At 43.2% G+C, this 13,376-nt stretch overlaps 1 protein-coding gene and 2 pseudogenes across 1 annotated transcript in view; 2 read left to right on the top strand and 1 right to left on the bottom strand.

Moving 5' to 3' along the window:
• Nucleotides 1-6,690: 6,690 nt before the first annotated feature.
• The window catches only part of VPS35 (VPS35 retromer complex component), a 34,973-nt gene continuing 28,287 nt past the window's right edge, over nt 6,691-13,376 (bottom strand). Inside the window, exons 14-17 of the mRNA XM_053582094.1 lie at nt 10,500-10,679; nt 9,621-9,860; nt 7,758-7,901; nt 6,691-7,132 (exon numbers count right to left, since the gene is read on the bottom strand). Coding sequence (XP_053438069.1) covers nt 6,953-7,132; nt 7,758-7,901; nt 9,621-9,860; nt 10,500-10,679 — 744 coding nt within the window. The 3' untranslated portion in view covers nt 6,691-6,952. The remainder of the gene's footprint in view (nt 7,133-7,757; nt 7,902-9,620; nt 9,861-10,499; nt 10,680-13,376) is intronic.
• On the top strand, nt 7,976-8,096 carry LOC128580386 (uncharacterized; annotated as a pseudogene).
• On the top strand, nt 8,753-8,837 carry LOC128580384 (uncharacterized; annotated as a pseudogene).

A 13,376-nucleotide genomic window follows, 5' to 3' on the forward strand; every position in this document is an offset into this window, starting at 1 on the left:
GGGCTGGGTTTGAACCTGCCACCCTCAGCATATGGGGCCGGCGCCCCACCGACTGAGCCACAGGCGCTGCCCTTGGGGGCTCATTTTAACCTAGACACTCTCGTAAGAGTCATGGCAACCCTATAGTCTGGGTAAAAGTGTCCCATTTTACATATGAAGACATTGAGGCACATGGAGGCTGAGAAAGCCGTCCAGGACACACCGAGTGACAGCAGGCACTCAAATTAAACTGTTAGATTCTATAAAGATCCTGTTCCTCACCACTATGACTTAACACCACCTGCAGTAACAACAGGGTGGACGGATTGGTCAGGAGTGAAAACGTTGAACAAGCACATGAAGTGCTGGTTACGCACTTCTGGGTCGGAGAAGGATGCACACGGCGTGTACTCACAGGTCAGGGGAGGACGCAGAATGCACGCAAGGGCTCTGAATGGGCTGAGCTGCAGAGGGTGTTAAGTGCTGCCATACAGGAAGGACTCCCACTAATGTCCTCCAAAGGGACAGACCTCGACTATCTTCTCAAGAGCAAAGAGGCTGCCTGGAGCTGCAAGTTCAGCTTGGGGTGAGCTGGCTGATAGGCAAGTAGAAGTCACCCATCCCCTTGACCACTTAAATTAGTGAATGAGGCAAAAAATCTCTATCAACAGAGCTTTATTAAGCCAAAGTTGAAGATGCACCTGGGAAAACCACAAATCTCCAGAGCCTCTGCTCTTGGCACAGAGATCTTTCTCTGGACAACCCATGGCTGTGGAATTTGGAAATTTCATTTCTAAAAGCATGTAAAGACATATAGAAAGAAAAACGTGTAGAGGATAGTGAGACAAAATGATTACAGTAATGCTGCTGGTGTGGATGGCACCATTCCTCCTCCATAGGCCTACCACCATCAGCTGAGATTATATGGCCAAAAGCAGCATTCCGCCCTGGGGGATGTTGTGCTGAGTTCTTCTACAGCTGGTACTTCCTGATGACAGGCCCCATCATCAGCATTGCTACAACTTGAGCATCTATGTATATCAACATTTAGAAGCATTCCTTCCAGGCTGGGCATAGTGGCTTACACCTGTAATCCCAGCACTCTGGGAGGTCGAGGTGAGTGGATTGCCTGAGCTCACAGGTTTGAGGTCAGCCTAAACCACAGCAAGATCCTGTCTCTAAAAATAGCCAGGTGTTCTGGCAGGTGCCTGTTGCCCCAGCTACTGGGGAGGCTGAGACAAGAGAATCGCTTGAACTCAAGAATTTGAGGTTGCTGTGAGCTGTGATGCCACAGCTCCCTATAGAGGGTGACAAAGTTAGACTCTGTCAAAAAAAAAAAAAAAAAAAGAAGCATTTCTCCCTGAGGAATGATATTGCCCCCAGACAAAATAGCCTGGAGATGAACTTCCAAAGGAGAAAAAAGAAATATATTTTTCATTAAACCAGTTTAAGGGAAGAAGAGGAGCAGAACAGATCTTCTCCTCTGGGCACAAAGGTCTTTCTTTGGACATCCCTGAGACTCAAGATTTACTGCCTCTTGCAGGTGGACATCAGAGCCAAAGCAGCCCGGCGACAGCAGAACAGCTACCGACCCTGAGAGAGCATCTATGGTGGCCAGAGGCAGCAGAGGCAGTGAGGCAGCTAGACATTGCCAGCACCAGGGCCAGCTGCCGTGGCTTTCCCAGGATAAGCGAGTGGCCAAATCGTTGGCCATCATCATGTTTGTCCTATGCTGGACTCGCTACACTTTGCTTATGGCCATCCAAGCTGCCTGCTACAGGACACGTGTCCACTCTCTATGAGACATCCTTCTGGCTCCTCTGACTGAATTTGGTTGTCAACCCTGTTCTGTACCCACTTTGCCACACTGAGTTCCAGAAAAATGTTCATCAAATTGCTGTGCCCTAGAACAGCCAAGATCCATCCATCCCTGTATGAGTACATGACAGAAATGCCTCTTATACCAGATCGCCTGAATTCCTCATACTCCATGAAGTACATAAGGATAGTCGCACTTCTGTAGGCCACCGCCACCCACTTCACTGTACTCTTTGCCGCAAGAAAACAGAACCTACATAAGAAACAAGTGAAACAAGTTTCTGCAAGTCCCTTTCAAATGTTGTCTTTCGAACTGTCTAGGGCTCTGGCATTGAAAGAACGGTCCCTGGATCAGCAGCATGGCATTTACCTGGGGCTTCCTAGAAAGGGAGTCTCTGCTCCCACCCAGACTTGTTGAATTCCAGAATCTGCATTTTAATAAGATCCCCAAGATGTGTAGAAAGATAAAAATGGCTGAGAATCTGGGAGACCAAGGCAGGTGGATAACTTGAGTTTAGGAGTTCAAGATGAACCTGAGCAAGAGCAAGACCCCATCTCTACTAAAAATACAAAAATTAGCTGGGCACTGTGGTGGGCAGCTGTAGTCCCAATTACTTGGGAGGCTGAAGCAAGAGGATTTCTGGAGCCCAATAGTTTGAGGTTGCTGTGAGCTATGAGGCACTCTAGCCTGGGCAACAGACTGTCTCAAAAAACAAAAACAAAACAAAACAAAAGGCTGGGCGCTTTTGCTCACGCCTGTAATGCCAGCACTTGGAAGGCTGAGATGGGTGGATTGCTTAGCTCACAGGTTCAAGACCAGCCTGAGTCAGAGCAAGACCCCATCTCTAAAAATAACCTGGCATTGTGGTGGATTCCTATAGTCCCAGCTACTCGGTAGGCTGAGGCAAGAGAATCACTTGAGCCCAAGAGTTTGAGGTTGCTGTGAACTATGATGCTACAGCACTCTACCAACGGTGACAAAGTGAGACTCTGTCTCCAAAAAAGACCAAACCGAAACAAAACAAAAGAAATGCCTGTGGCTCAGTGGGTAGGGCACTGGCCCCACATACCAAGGGTGGCAAGTTTGAACCCAGCCTTGGCCAAACTGCAACGAAAAACAGGCGGCCATTATAGGTAATTTTTTGTAAGATACAATAAAAATTTCTAGAAAAACTCAAACCTGGGCGGCCCCTGTGGCTCAGTCGGTAAGGCGCCGGCCCCATATGCCGAGGGTGGCGGGTTCAAACCGGCCCCAGCCAGACTGCAACCAAAAAATAGCCGGGCGTTGTGGCGGGCGTCTGTGGTCCCAGCTGCTCGGGAGGCTGAGGCAGGAGAATCGCTTAAGCCCAGGAGTTGGAGGTTGCTGTGAGCTGCGTGAGGCCACAGCACTCTGCCGAGGGCCATAAAGTGAGACTCTGTCTCTACAAAAAAAAAAAAAAAAAGAAAAACTCAAACCTCCAATTTTTTTTTTTTTTGAGACAGTCTCACTATGTCGCCCTCAGGAAAGTACTGTAGCATCACAGCTCACAGCAACCTCAAACTCTTGGGCGTAAGTGATTCTCTTGCCTCAGCCTCCCAAGTAGCTGGGACTACAGGTGCCCACTACAACGCCTGGCTATTTTTTTCTGTTATTGATGCAGTTGTCATTGTTGTTTAGCTGGCCCAGGCTGGGTTTGAACCCGCCAGCCTTGGTGTATGTGGCTGGCACCATAACCACTGTACTGCAGGCGCCGAGCCTCAAACTCAAATTTTATCATTACATTTAATAGATGTAAAATTAATCTACCAAATCGCTGTATAAGTTTGTAAATCTTAAGACAATTTTTAAAAATTTTTTATTTCATTATAGACAGGCAAGAATTTAACTTGCTTCAATCCATGGATCACACCTATTAAATAGAGGACTGTATTGCCTCACAAGGCCCAATACACAATTGGATTTGAAGTTCCGTGAGAATTCAGAGCCCACTCCATGACTTCCCAACACCTCCGGTCCCCAAAGCCCTTCTTCAGTGCTCTCCTGGACACTCTTACCATGGGTCTGTCTTCACAGCACACTAGAATCCTTAATGCTGGGACCATAGCTTGTTCACTTTTATATTCAGTGCTTATCTGGCATACCATAGGTTCTCAATTATTGTTGAATAAAATTTGTGCTAGCAGCACTTTGGTTTCCTTTAGTTTTAAAACTTGATCTCTTTAAACTCAACCCTGAAAATGAGATACTTTACACGCTATACTGACATTGTTTTACCTCTGACCCATCCTGTCCAACTGAGCTCAAATTCAAGTTTTTTTTTGAGACAGAGTTTTGCTTTGTTGCCCTCGGTAGAGTGCTGTGGCGTCGCAGGTCACAGCAACCTCAATCTCTTGGGCTTAAGCAATTCTCTTACCTCAGCCTCTCAAGTAGTGGGGACTACAGGTGCCACACAATGCCCGGCTATTTTTATTTTTGGTTGTAGTTGTCATGTTGTTTGGCAGGCCCAGGCTGGATTTGAACCCACCAACTCTGGTGTACGTGACTGGCACCCTCACCACAGCACAGGTGCTGAGCCTCAAATTCAAGTATTCCTGAGTCATGTCTTTTTTATTTTCCAGCTGCTTTTTACAGAACATGTAAGTAAAATGTCAACCTTTAACATGTAGTCAAGTTTATAAAGGGTAAATTAAGACCTGCAAACAACAGAAAGGGACTTGCTGGATTAAGATCACAGAAGGCTTAGCATGACACATCTTAATGGTACTAATTTTATCACTTTGGAAACATTTATTCACTTGCAGGGGTGTCCAACCTGTGGCCCATGAGCCACATGCTGATTTTTTTTTTTTTTTTTTAAGAGATACTCACTTTATCTCCCTTGGTAGAGTGCCATGGCATCACCCAGCTCACAGCAACCTCCAACTCCTGGGCTTAGGTGATTCTCCTGCCTCACCCTCCTGAGTAGCTGGGACTACAGGTGCCCACCACAACACCCAGCTACTGTTTTTGTTGCAGTTTGGCCAGGGCTGGGTTCAAACCTGCCACCCTCAGTATATGGGGCCCGGCACCCTACTCACTGAGCTACAGGCGCCGCCCCAGCCACATGCTGATTTTATGAGGACTTTTTTTTTTTTTTTGCTTATTTGTGGGGTTGGATATCATGAAAAGTAGGCGCAGACCTTTTTTTGGCTAATCAGCTTTCCTTAGTTTTTGTGTATTTACTGTGTGGCCCAAAAAAATTCTTCTTCCAACATGCAGCAGAAGAGAAAAAAGCCTGGACACCCCTGATGTCTAGCAAGTGCTAGACATTTAGTAATGGGAGGGGCAGGTGGTGAGGAGGTGTTAAGTGATGTAGTCATTTGAAAATGTCTATACATTCTGTGCTACTTCTTCCTTCAAGTGGTGGAACAAATCCCCTGACCTTTGAGTATAGATTAGACTTAGTGACTCCCTTCTAATAGAATAAGCCCAAAATGACAGTGTTGCTTCCAAGGTTATGTTTTTAAAAACCATTGTGGTTTCCTTCTTCCTCTCTTTGGGATCACTCGCTCTGGGGAAGCAGCTGCTGCATTGAGGACACTCAAGCCACTCCAGGAAAAGGCCTTCAAGGAGAGGAGCTGAGGTCTCCGGCCAACAGTCACACTGAGTGGGCTCAGTAGTCTGCTCTGAGCACGCAGGTGACTGCAGCCCCAGCCAAAGTCTTACCTGCAACCTTATTTAATACCTTGAGCCAAAACCGCCAAGTTGTTTCAGATCCTGACACAGAGGACTGTGAGGTGAATGTGTGTTTTTTTAAGACACTAAGTTTTGGGGTAATTTGTTATATAGTAGATAGCTAATGCAGGCAGGGAGCCTTCAGATAGCTGATATAGGCAGGGAGTCTTTTGGGTATATATGTAAACTCATCAGGCCTTAGGAAAAGCAGGTTAAGATGAGAAAAGCAAATGGGTATAAATGACTAAAGAGTAGATGGTGCCTTGCTCAATAAATGTTTTTTTTTTTTTGTTTGTTTGTTTTGTGAGACAGAGTCTCACTTTATCACCCTCAGTAGAGTGCCATAGCGTCACAGCTCACAGCAACCTCTAATTCCTGGTCTTAAGCCATTCTCTTGCCTCAACCTTCCGAGTAGCTGGGACCTTAGGTGCCCACCACAACGCCCAGCTATTTTTTGTTGCAGTTTGGCCAGGGCCAGGTTTGAACCCGCCACCCTCAGTATATGGGGTCACTGCCCTATCCACTGAGCCACAGGCACCACCCATCAATAAATGTTTGAAACAGGAGTTAAATAAGTGAGTTTTGTGAACATACAAGAATGTCTATTAAATTTCATAGGATTATACTAGTTCCTTTTACCAATCAAGATAGTACGAAAGAAAAAAAGTCCAAAATTGTTAAGAGCAACTTTATTGTTTCACTGGTGCAAAAAAGAAAAAAAAAAATCATGATAATTGTGATGCATTGCCCTCTAAATTTACAATAATGAATGGTATACATAAATTATATAAAACCACATTTCCAATTTATACTATTAGAATCAAATTATTTTGATAAATATGTCCAGAGTTTGACATAAGTTCCTAAAGGATGGTTGAATCCAAATATGCAAAATATAGCTTCTGGTTTTGACCATGGTGCTTTAAAATTCTCAAACATGCATTAATATATTCTAGTTGTAGGGCAAATATTACACATGGCCTAATCCTGCATTAGGAAGAAGCCCAAGCTGAATTTCACATACAGTATTCCTTTCCTCTAAATTATCCTCAAATTGGACTAGAGAACAAAGAGACAGACACTTTGGGGTTAGTACTTCCCAGTAATGAAGAAAACACACAATCAATAATGAAACAAAACAGGAAAAAAAAAAAAAAGGAAAGAGAGCTTCATTAGTAGCCAAGTGGTTTTGTTTTTGCTTTTACACATCACAGGAATTTTAAATGGCAGGTTAGTCATGCTACTTGGGTGGTAAGACAGACTTGGACACTTATGAAGTGAATGACTTTATTAAGGTCCTGAAGGTGAGTGTCTGGAGGTGCTGGGTAAGACACATCACAGGTAAGAAATAGGAAACCCACCTCAGCATTTCTGAAAGGCACAATCTATGGAAGGGAAACCTAGTATAATAAAACCCTTAGTGGATAGACATGGAAAGTAGTATGTTGAGCTGTTATCTTTTTAAAGGATGAGACCTTCATAAATTGGCCCCTCAGATTCTGGTGATTCCCGCCTCAAGCGCAAATGCTCCAGTGTGTTATGAAAATGTTTGTTAATCTGCTCCGTTTCTTCACTAGATTCAAGATTTGGGAGGTCTTCTCTAATTTTTTGGATAAGCTGGTTTAAAACCTGAATTGTTACCTACAAAAGAATATATACAATTTCACGATCAACCAAATACCACAAAAAAAATTCAGTAACACTTTTTTTTTTTGATACAGAGTCTTAACTCTGTCGCCCTGGGTAATGTGGCATCATCACAGCTCACAGCAACCTGTGAAATTATCCTAAACTAGTACAGCAGAACTGCTTTGTAGGTTGACCACCCAAGGGACTGTAACAAATTGGTCAACACAAGGAACTAGGCTTACTGTACTGCTACGTACATGTAGTAAATATCTGGTCTATGAAAATTAGGTCAACGTAAGGAGGTGGTCAGCTATGGAGGTTCCATTGTATGTAATAACAAATCAGCCCATTTGGCATTTGTAAATTATTTTGTATTTTTCACAGGGACAGTCATTATTTTTTATAAAATTCCTAGGCAAATGAGATGAGAATTTTCTTGCACATTTTAGTTTTTCAGTTAGAGAGAAGCATCTATGCATACAAAATAGGATTTCAGAGAATCAAAGAAACCAGCAGTTAGACTCTGCAAACTCTGACCTTGTAGACAAAACAGAAAGTAGCAGAATGATAAACTTATATAATCTCCTAAAAGCAGGGAAAATATTAGTTCACTAACAGCAGTTTATTATTCACTTACCGCATCATTTTCCTTTTCATAAAAATAGATATATCTGTTCAGAATTTCTATAAAAAGCTGCACTTGTAGAGAGGGATCCATGCACTGATTTGCTATTTTTAGAGCTTTCTTTAGGCACTCCATTACTCTCTTGCCTCCATGAAGCTAAAATAAAAGGGCAGGGGGAAAACACAGATATCGATGAACCACAAATGTCCCATTTTTATACAAAGAAATGTTTGCATAAGGAAATGTCTGCTCCTTATTCCTTTGAGAGCAAGAATACATTCATAAAATGCTACATTAAAAAAGGAGTTCTTGGAGGGAGGAGGGTGGGGCTTTGGTGTGTGTCACACTTTATGGGGGCAAGACATGATTGCAAGAGGGACTTTGCCTAACAATTGCAATCAATGTAACCTGGCTTATTGTACCCTCAATGAATCCTCAACAACAACAAAAAATAATAATAATAATAAAAAAAAAGAAACTAAAAAAAAAAAAAAAAAAAAGGAGTTCTTGGGCAGCACCTGTGGCTCAGTGGATAGGGCGCCGGTCCCATATACCAAGGGTGGCGGGTTCAAACCCAGCCCCAGCCAAACTGCAACAAAAAAATAGCCGGACCTTGTGGCGGGCGCCTGTAGTCCCAGCTACTCAGGAGGCTGAGGCAAGAGAATTGCCTAAGTCCAAGAGCTGGAGTTTGCTGTGAGCTGTGACACCACAGCATTCTACCGAGGGCGACAAAGCAAGACTGTCTCTAGGGAAAAAAAAAAGTTCTTTTCTTGGTACCTGTAGCACAGTGGTTATGGCACCAGCCACATACACTGAGGGTGGTGGGTGCGAACCCAGCCCAGGCCAGCTAAACAATGATAGCTGCAAAAAAAAAAATAGCCGGGCATTGTGGCAGGCGCCTGTAGTCCCAGCTACTTGGGAGACTGAGGCAAGAGAATCGCTTAAGCCCAAGAGTTTGAGGTTGCTGTGAGCTGTGACACCATGGCACCCTACCAAGGACAACATAGTGAGACTGTCTCAAAAAAAAAAAGGAGTTCCTAGGGCTGCCAACCTTACAGTAGAAGGTGAGTGGTAGTATATTCTCTGACATGAAAGACAAAAAAAAGAAGAAAAAAAATGCAAGAGTACAGTGCTCTTTTGTGTTTTAAAGAGACAAAAGTTCAATCTTTTTCCTTCTTTTTTAAAAGTCTACAGCAAATAACTAAGAAAATGCTACAAAAGCTATGTTAACTAATGTGATGAAAATGTGTCAAACGATCTATGAACCAAGTGTATGGTGCCCCACGATCATACTAATGTACACAGCTATGGTTTAATAAAAATAAAAAAAAAAAAAAAGTCTACAGCTGTATTTTAAAAAGCAGTGGCAGAACTTGCCATGTTACAATATCCTCAAAGTGGAGGTTTCACCACAGAATGAGACTCTCTTTACGTCACTGCCCATTTCTTGTCTTTTTAATTTTTTTGAGACAGAGTTTCACTCTGTTGCCCTGGTAGAGTGCTGTGGCATCAGTCTAGCTCACAGCAACCTCAAACTCCTGTGCTCAAGTGATCCTCCTGCCTCAGCCTCCCGAGTGGCTAGGGTTACAGGCGCCCACCACAAAGCCTGCCTAATTTTTCTATTTTAAGTAGAGATGGTTGCTTTCTTGCTCAGGCTAGTCTCAAACTCCTGAGTACAAGGGATCTTCTCACCTCTGTCTCCCAGAGTGCTAGGTTTACAGGTATGAATCATAGCGCCTGACCCCACTTACAGAAACAAAGCAATTCTGTCAGATTTCCAAGCACCCCCAAATGTTTTGCCCAGAGCACAAAGCCATGGCAACTGATCCCTGCTGACGCCCCCACCTCCTATAACATGGTTAGGAGTGGCCTTACCTCCTCTCCGTTTTTGTCTGTGTTTCTACCAGACCAGAAGAGATGCGCACAGGTGCTCACAGCACGGCCCTGATCAGGTTTCTTCAGCAGTTTGGAAGCAGCAAGTGCACACTGAGTCCTCAATGGCTCGTGATTCTCTTCACTGAAGCACTTCATCCTTTCAAAAGTACCAATGATTAAGGTGATGGCAGCCAGCTGTGCTTTGGAATCACTGATTTCATCTTCATACAGAGAAAATGCCTAGTGGACATAAAGCAAGAAGGACTTGTAGGAAGCCACCATCTACTATTTAACTGTCTTACTATTTACCAAACACCCATCCCAAAAGACATTCTGTAGTTCCTTCATACTAGAACACGCTGTATCCTCTTGGAGAGGCAAAAGTAAAAAAAGTTGACAAGTTGGTACGATGGTAAAAAAGTTGATAAGTTGCAAGAAAGAAACCTGTTTTCAAAGCCAGGAGCGGTGAAAAGCACCTTCAGTCCCAGCTATGTGGGAGGCGGAGGCAGGATTACTCACGCCCAGGAGTTCTAATGCAGCCTGGGCAATGTGGTGAAATCCCACCTCTTATAAAGAAAAAAGAAAGAAAACCCTTTCAACTTGGTTTAATCCAGGGTTCCCAAACTGAACTGACAAAGGAGCATCTTTCCATAAAACACTTTCACCAGGACCCACTCGGAAATGTTATATTTCATTAGCACCCAGAAACTGATCAGTCTGCTGCTTTGTACCAGTCAATCTGAGCACAATCTTTATCAGGAAGCAGCAGTTACATACTCAGTGAAAAGGGTAACTGCACAAGGTCCACCACATTGACAAGCAGGTGACTGAACTTGTCAAAACTGACTAGATAACCCAGAAAAGAGAATAGATCATCACCTGGGACATAAATTCATACGCTACTGTTTCATGATTTTCAAAGCCAATTTCTCCAGCTGCTAGAGCTCCTTGAAGAAAAAGTCTTAAGGGTAATTCTGCCAACTCTGCTTTGATCAAAGCACTGATAGTCTGGTGAGCAAATGAAAAAATCTTCTGGCATTTCTTTTCCCATTTGTCATCCTAAAACAAGAAAAAATATTTAAGTTACATTAAGTTCAAAATTAACTTACTCAAGAACGTCCATTTCATGTAAAACTTTTTTTTTTTTCTACTTTTATAGAGACAAGGTCTCCCTCTGGCTCAGACTGTTCTCAAACTCCTGAGCTCAGGCAATTCACCCACCTTGGCCTCCCAGAGTGCTGGGATTACAGGCGTGAGCCACCGCCCCAGTGGCTTTTTCTTTTTTGAGACAGAGCCTCAAGCTGTCGCCCTGGGTAGGGTAACTTTGCATCATAGCTCACAGCAACCTCCAACTCCTGAGCTTAAGTGATTTTCTTGCCTCAACCTCCCAAGTAGCTGGGACCACAGGCACCCACCACAATGCCTGGCTTTTTTTTTTTTTTTTGTAGAGACAGAGTCTCATATTATGGCCCTCGGTAGAGTGCCGTGGCATCACAGAGCTCACAGCAACCTCCAACTCCTGGGCCTAAGCGATTCTCTTGCCTCAGCCTCCCGAGTAGCTGGGACTACAGGCGCCCGCCACAACGCCCGGCTATTTTTTGGTTGCTGTTTGAGCGGGGCCGGGTTTGAACCCGTCACCCTCGGTATATGGGGCAGGCGCCTTACCAACTGAGCCACAGGCGCCGCCCGCGTAACTTTTTTTTTTATTGTTGGGGGTTCATTGAGGGTACAAAATGTGTCACACACTGAGACCCCACCCCCTCCCTCCTATCCCTCTCTCTACTCTTCCTCCACCTTCCTCCTCTCCCTCTCTGCTTTCCCCTTTCCCCCACCCCCACCACGTCATTAATTAATTGTCCTTATATCAAAATTGAATACATACGATTCAGGCTTCTCCATTCTTGTGATACTTTACTGAGAATAATGTCTTCCACTTCTATCCAGATTAATATAAAGGCTGTAAAGTCTCCATTTTTTTAATGGATGAATAGTATTCCATGGTGTACGTATACCACAGTTTGTTAATCCATTCCTGGGTTGGTGGGCATTTAGGCTGTTTCCACATTTTAACGATTGTAAATTGAGCTGCGATAAACAGTCTAGTACAAGTGTCCTTATGATAAAAGGATTTTTTTCCTATTGGGTAGATGCCCAGTAATGGGATTGCAGGATCAAATGGGAGGTCTAGCTTGAGTGCTTTGAGGTTTCTCCATACTTCCTTCCAGAAAGGTTGTACTAGTTTGCAGTCCCACCAGCAGTGAAAAAGTGTTCCCTTCTCTCCACATCCACAGTTCTGAGATTTTGTGATGTCGGCCATTCTCGCTGGGGTTAGATGGTATCTCAGGATGGTTTTGATTTGTATTTCTCTAGTAGCATAACTTATTTATTCCCTTTTAGAAACTATCTGTAATATCCTAACAGTCTATACACACAAAAGCTTTATTGAGACCCTAATTATTTCCTTAGCATAAATTCTCAGTAGTGGAATTATTGGATCATTTAACAGTCTACTTAATATGTTGGTAGCTTTCTACAAAGATTATAGCAGTTCACACTCCCAACATTATTGGGTGAGAAAGAATTCTCTCTCATCACACCATTGCCACTGCTAAATCTTACTTTTTTCTTTGCTAATTTTATTTCTAAAAAGATTCAGTTGTAATTACCAGTGAGGTTAAATATTTTATTATGTTTGCCCATCCAAATTTCTTATTAAAGCAGTCAGTACTTTTCATTTAAAAAAAAATAGATGACAGGCACTTATAGGTATTAAGTGTAATAATACAGTTCTTGTCACAGTGTAAGGCACGTAGTAAGCAAATGAGAATTGCTTCAATATTTTGACCTAAATCTTTTTTTTAAATCCCTAAAACGTATTCATCTTATAATTGGAAGTTTGTACTCTTTGGCAACCACCATTCTGCTCTGTTTCTAAGAGTTCAACATTTTTTTTGATTCCACATTGAGTGAAGTCACTCAGTATGTCTGAGTCTGTTTATTTCACTTAGGTAACATTCCTCAGATTCATCCACATTGGCAGAAACGGCAGGATTTTTGTGGCTGAATACTACTCTAGTGTGTGTATACAATTTCTTTACTCATCTGTTGATGGGTAATTAGGTTGTTTCCATATCTTGGCTATTGTGAATAATGTTGCAATAAACACGGGAATGCAGTATCTCCTAGAGATACTGATTTCATCTACTTTGCATATGTACCCAGTAATAGTGGGATTGGCAAGGTAGCATGACAGTTCCTTTTTTAGTTTATGAGGAACTTCCATATCATGTTTCATAATGGCTGTGTCAGTTTACATTCCCATCATCAGTATATAAGAATTCCTGTTTTCTCCACATCATTACCAACACTTGCTATCTTTTGTCCTTTTTGTAACAGCCATTCTAACAGGTATGAGGTGGCATAAAATTGTGTTTTGGATTTGCATTTTCCTGATAATGAGTGATATGGCCATTAATCATCCTTTCATATACCTGCTGTCCATGTGTATGTTTTTTTTTTTTTTTTTTGTAGAGACAGAGTCTCAATCTATGGCCCTCGGCAGAGTGCCGTGGCCTCACACAGCTCACAGCAACCTCCAACTCCTGGGCTTAAGTGATTCTCTTGCCTCAGCCTCCCAAGTAGCTGGGACTACAGGCGCCCGCCACAAAGCCTGGCTGTTTTTTGGTTGCAGTTTGGCCGGGGCTGGGTTTGAACCCGCCACCCTCGGTATATGGAGCTGGCGCCCTACCGACTGAG

This window comes from Nycticebus coucang, chromosome 2 (genome assembly GCF_027406575.1).
Source record: "Nycticebus coucang isolate mNycCou1 chromosome 2, mNycCou1.pri, whole genome shotgun sequence".
In the NCBI taxonomy this organism is placed as follows: Eukaryota; Metazoa; Chordata; class Mammalia; order Primates; family Lorisidae; genus Nycticebus; species Nycticebus coucang.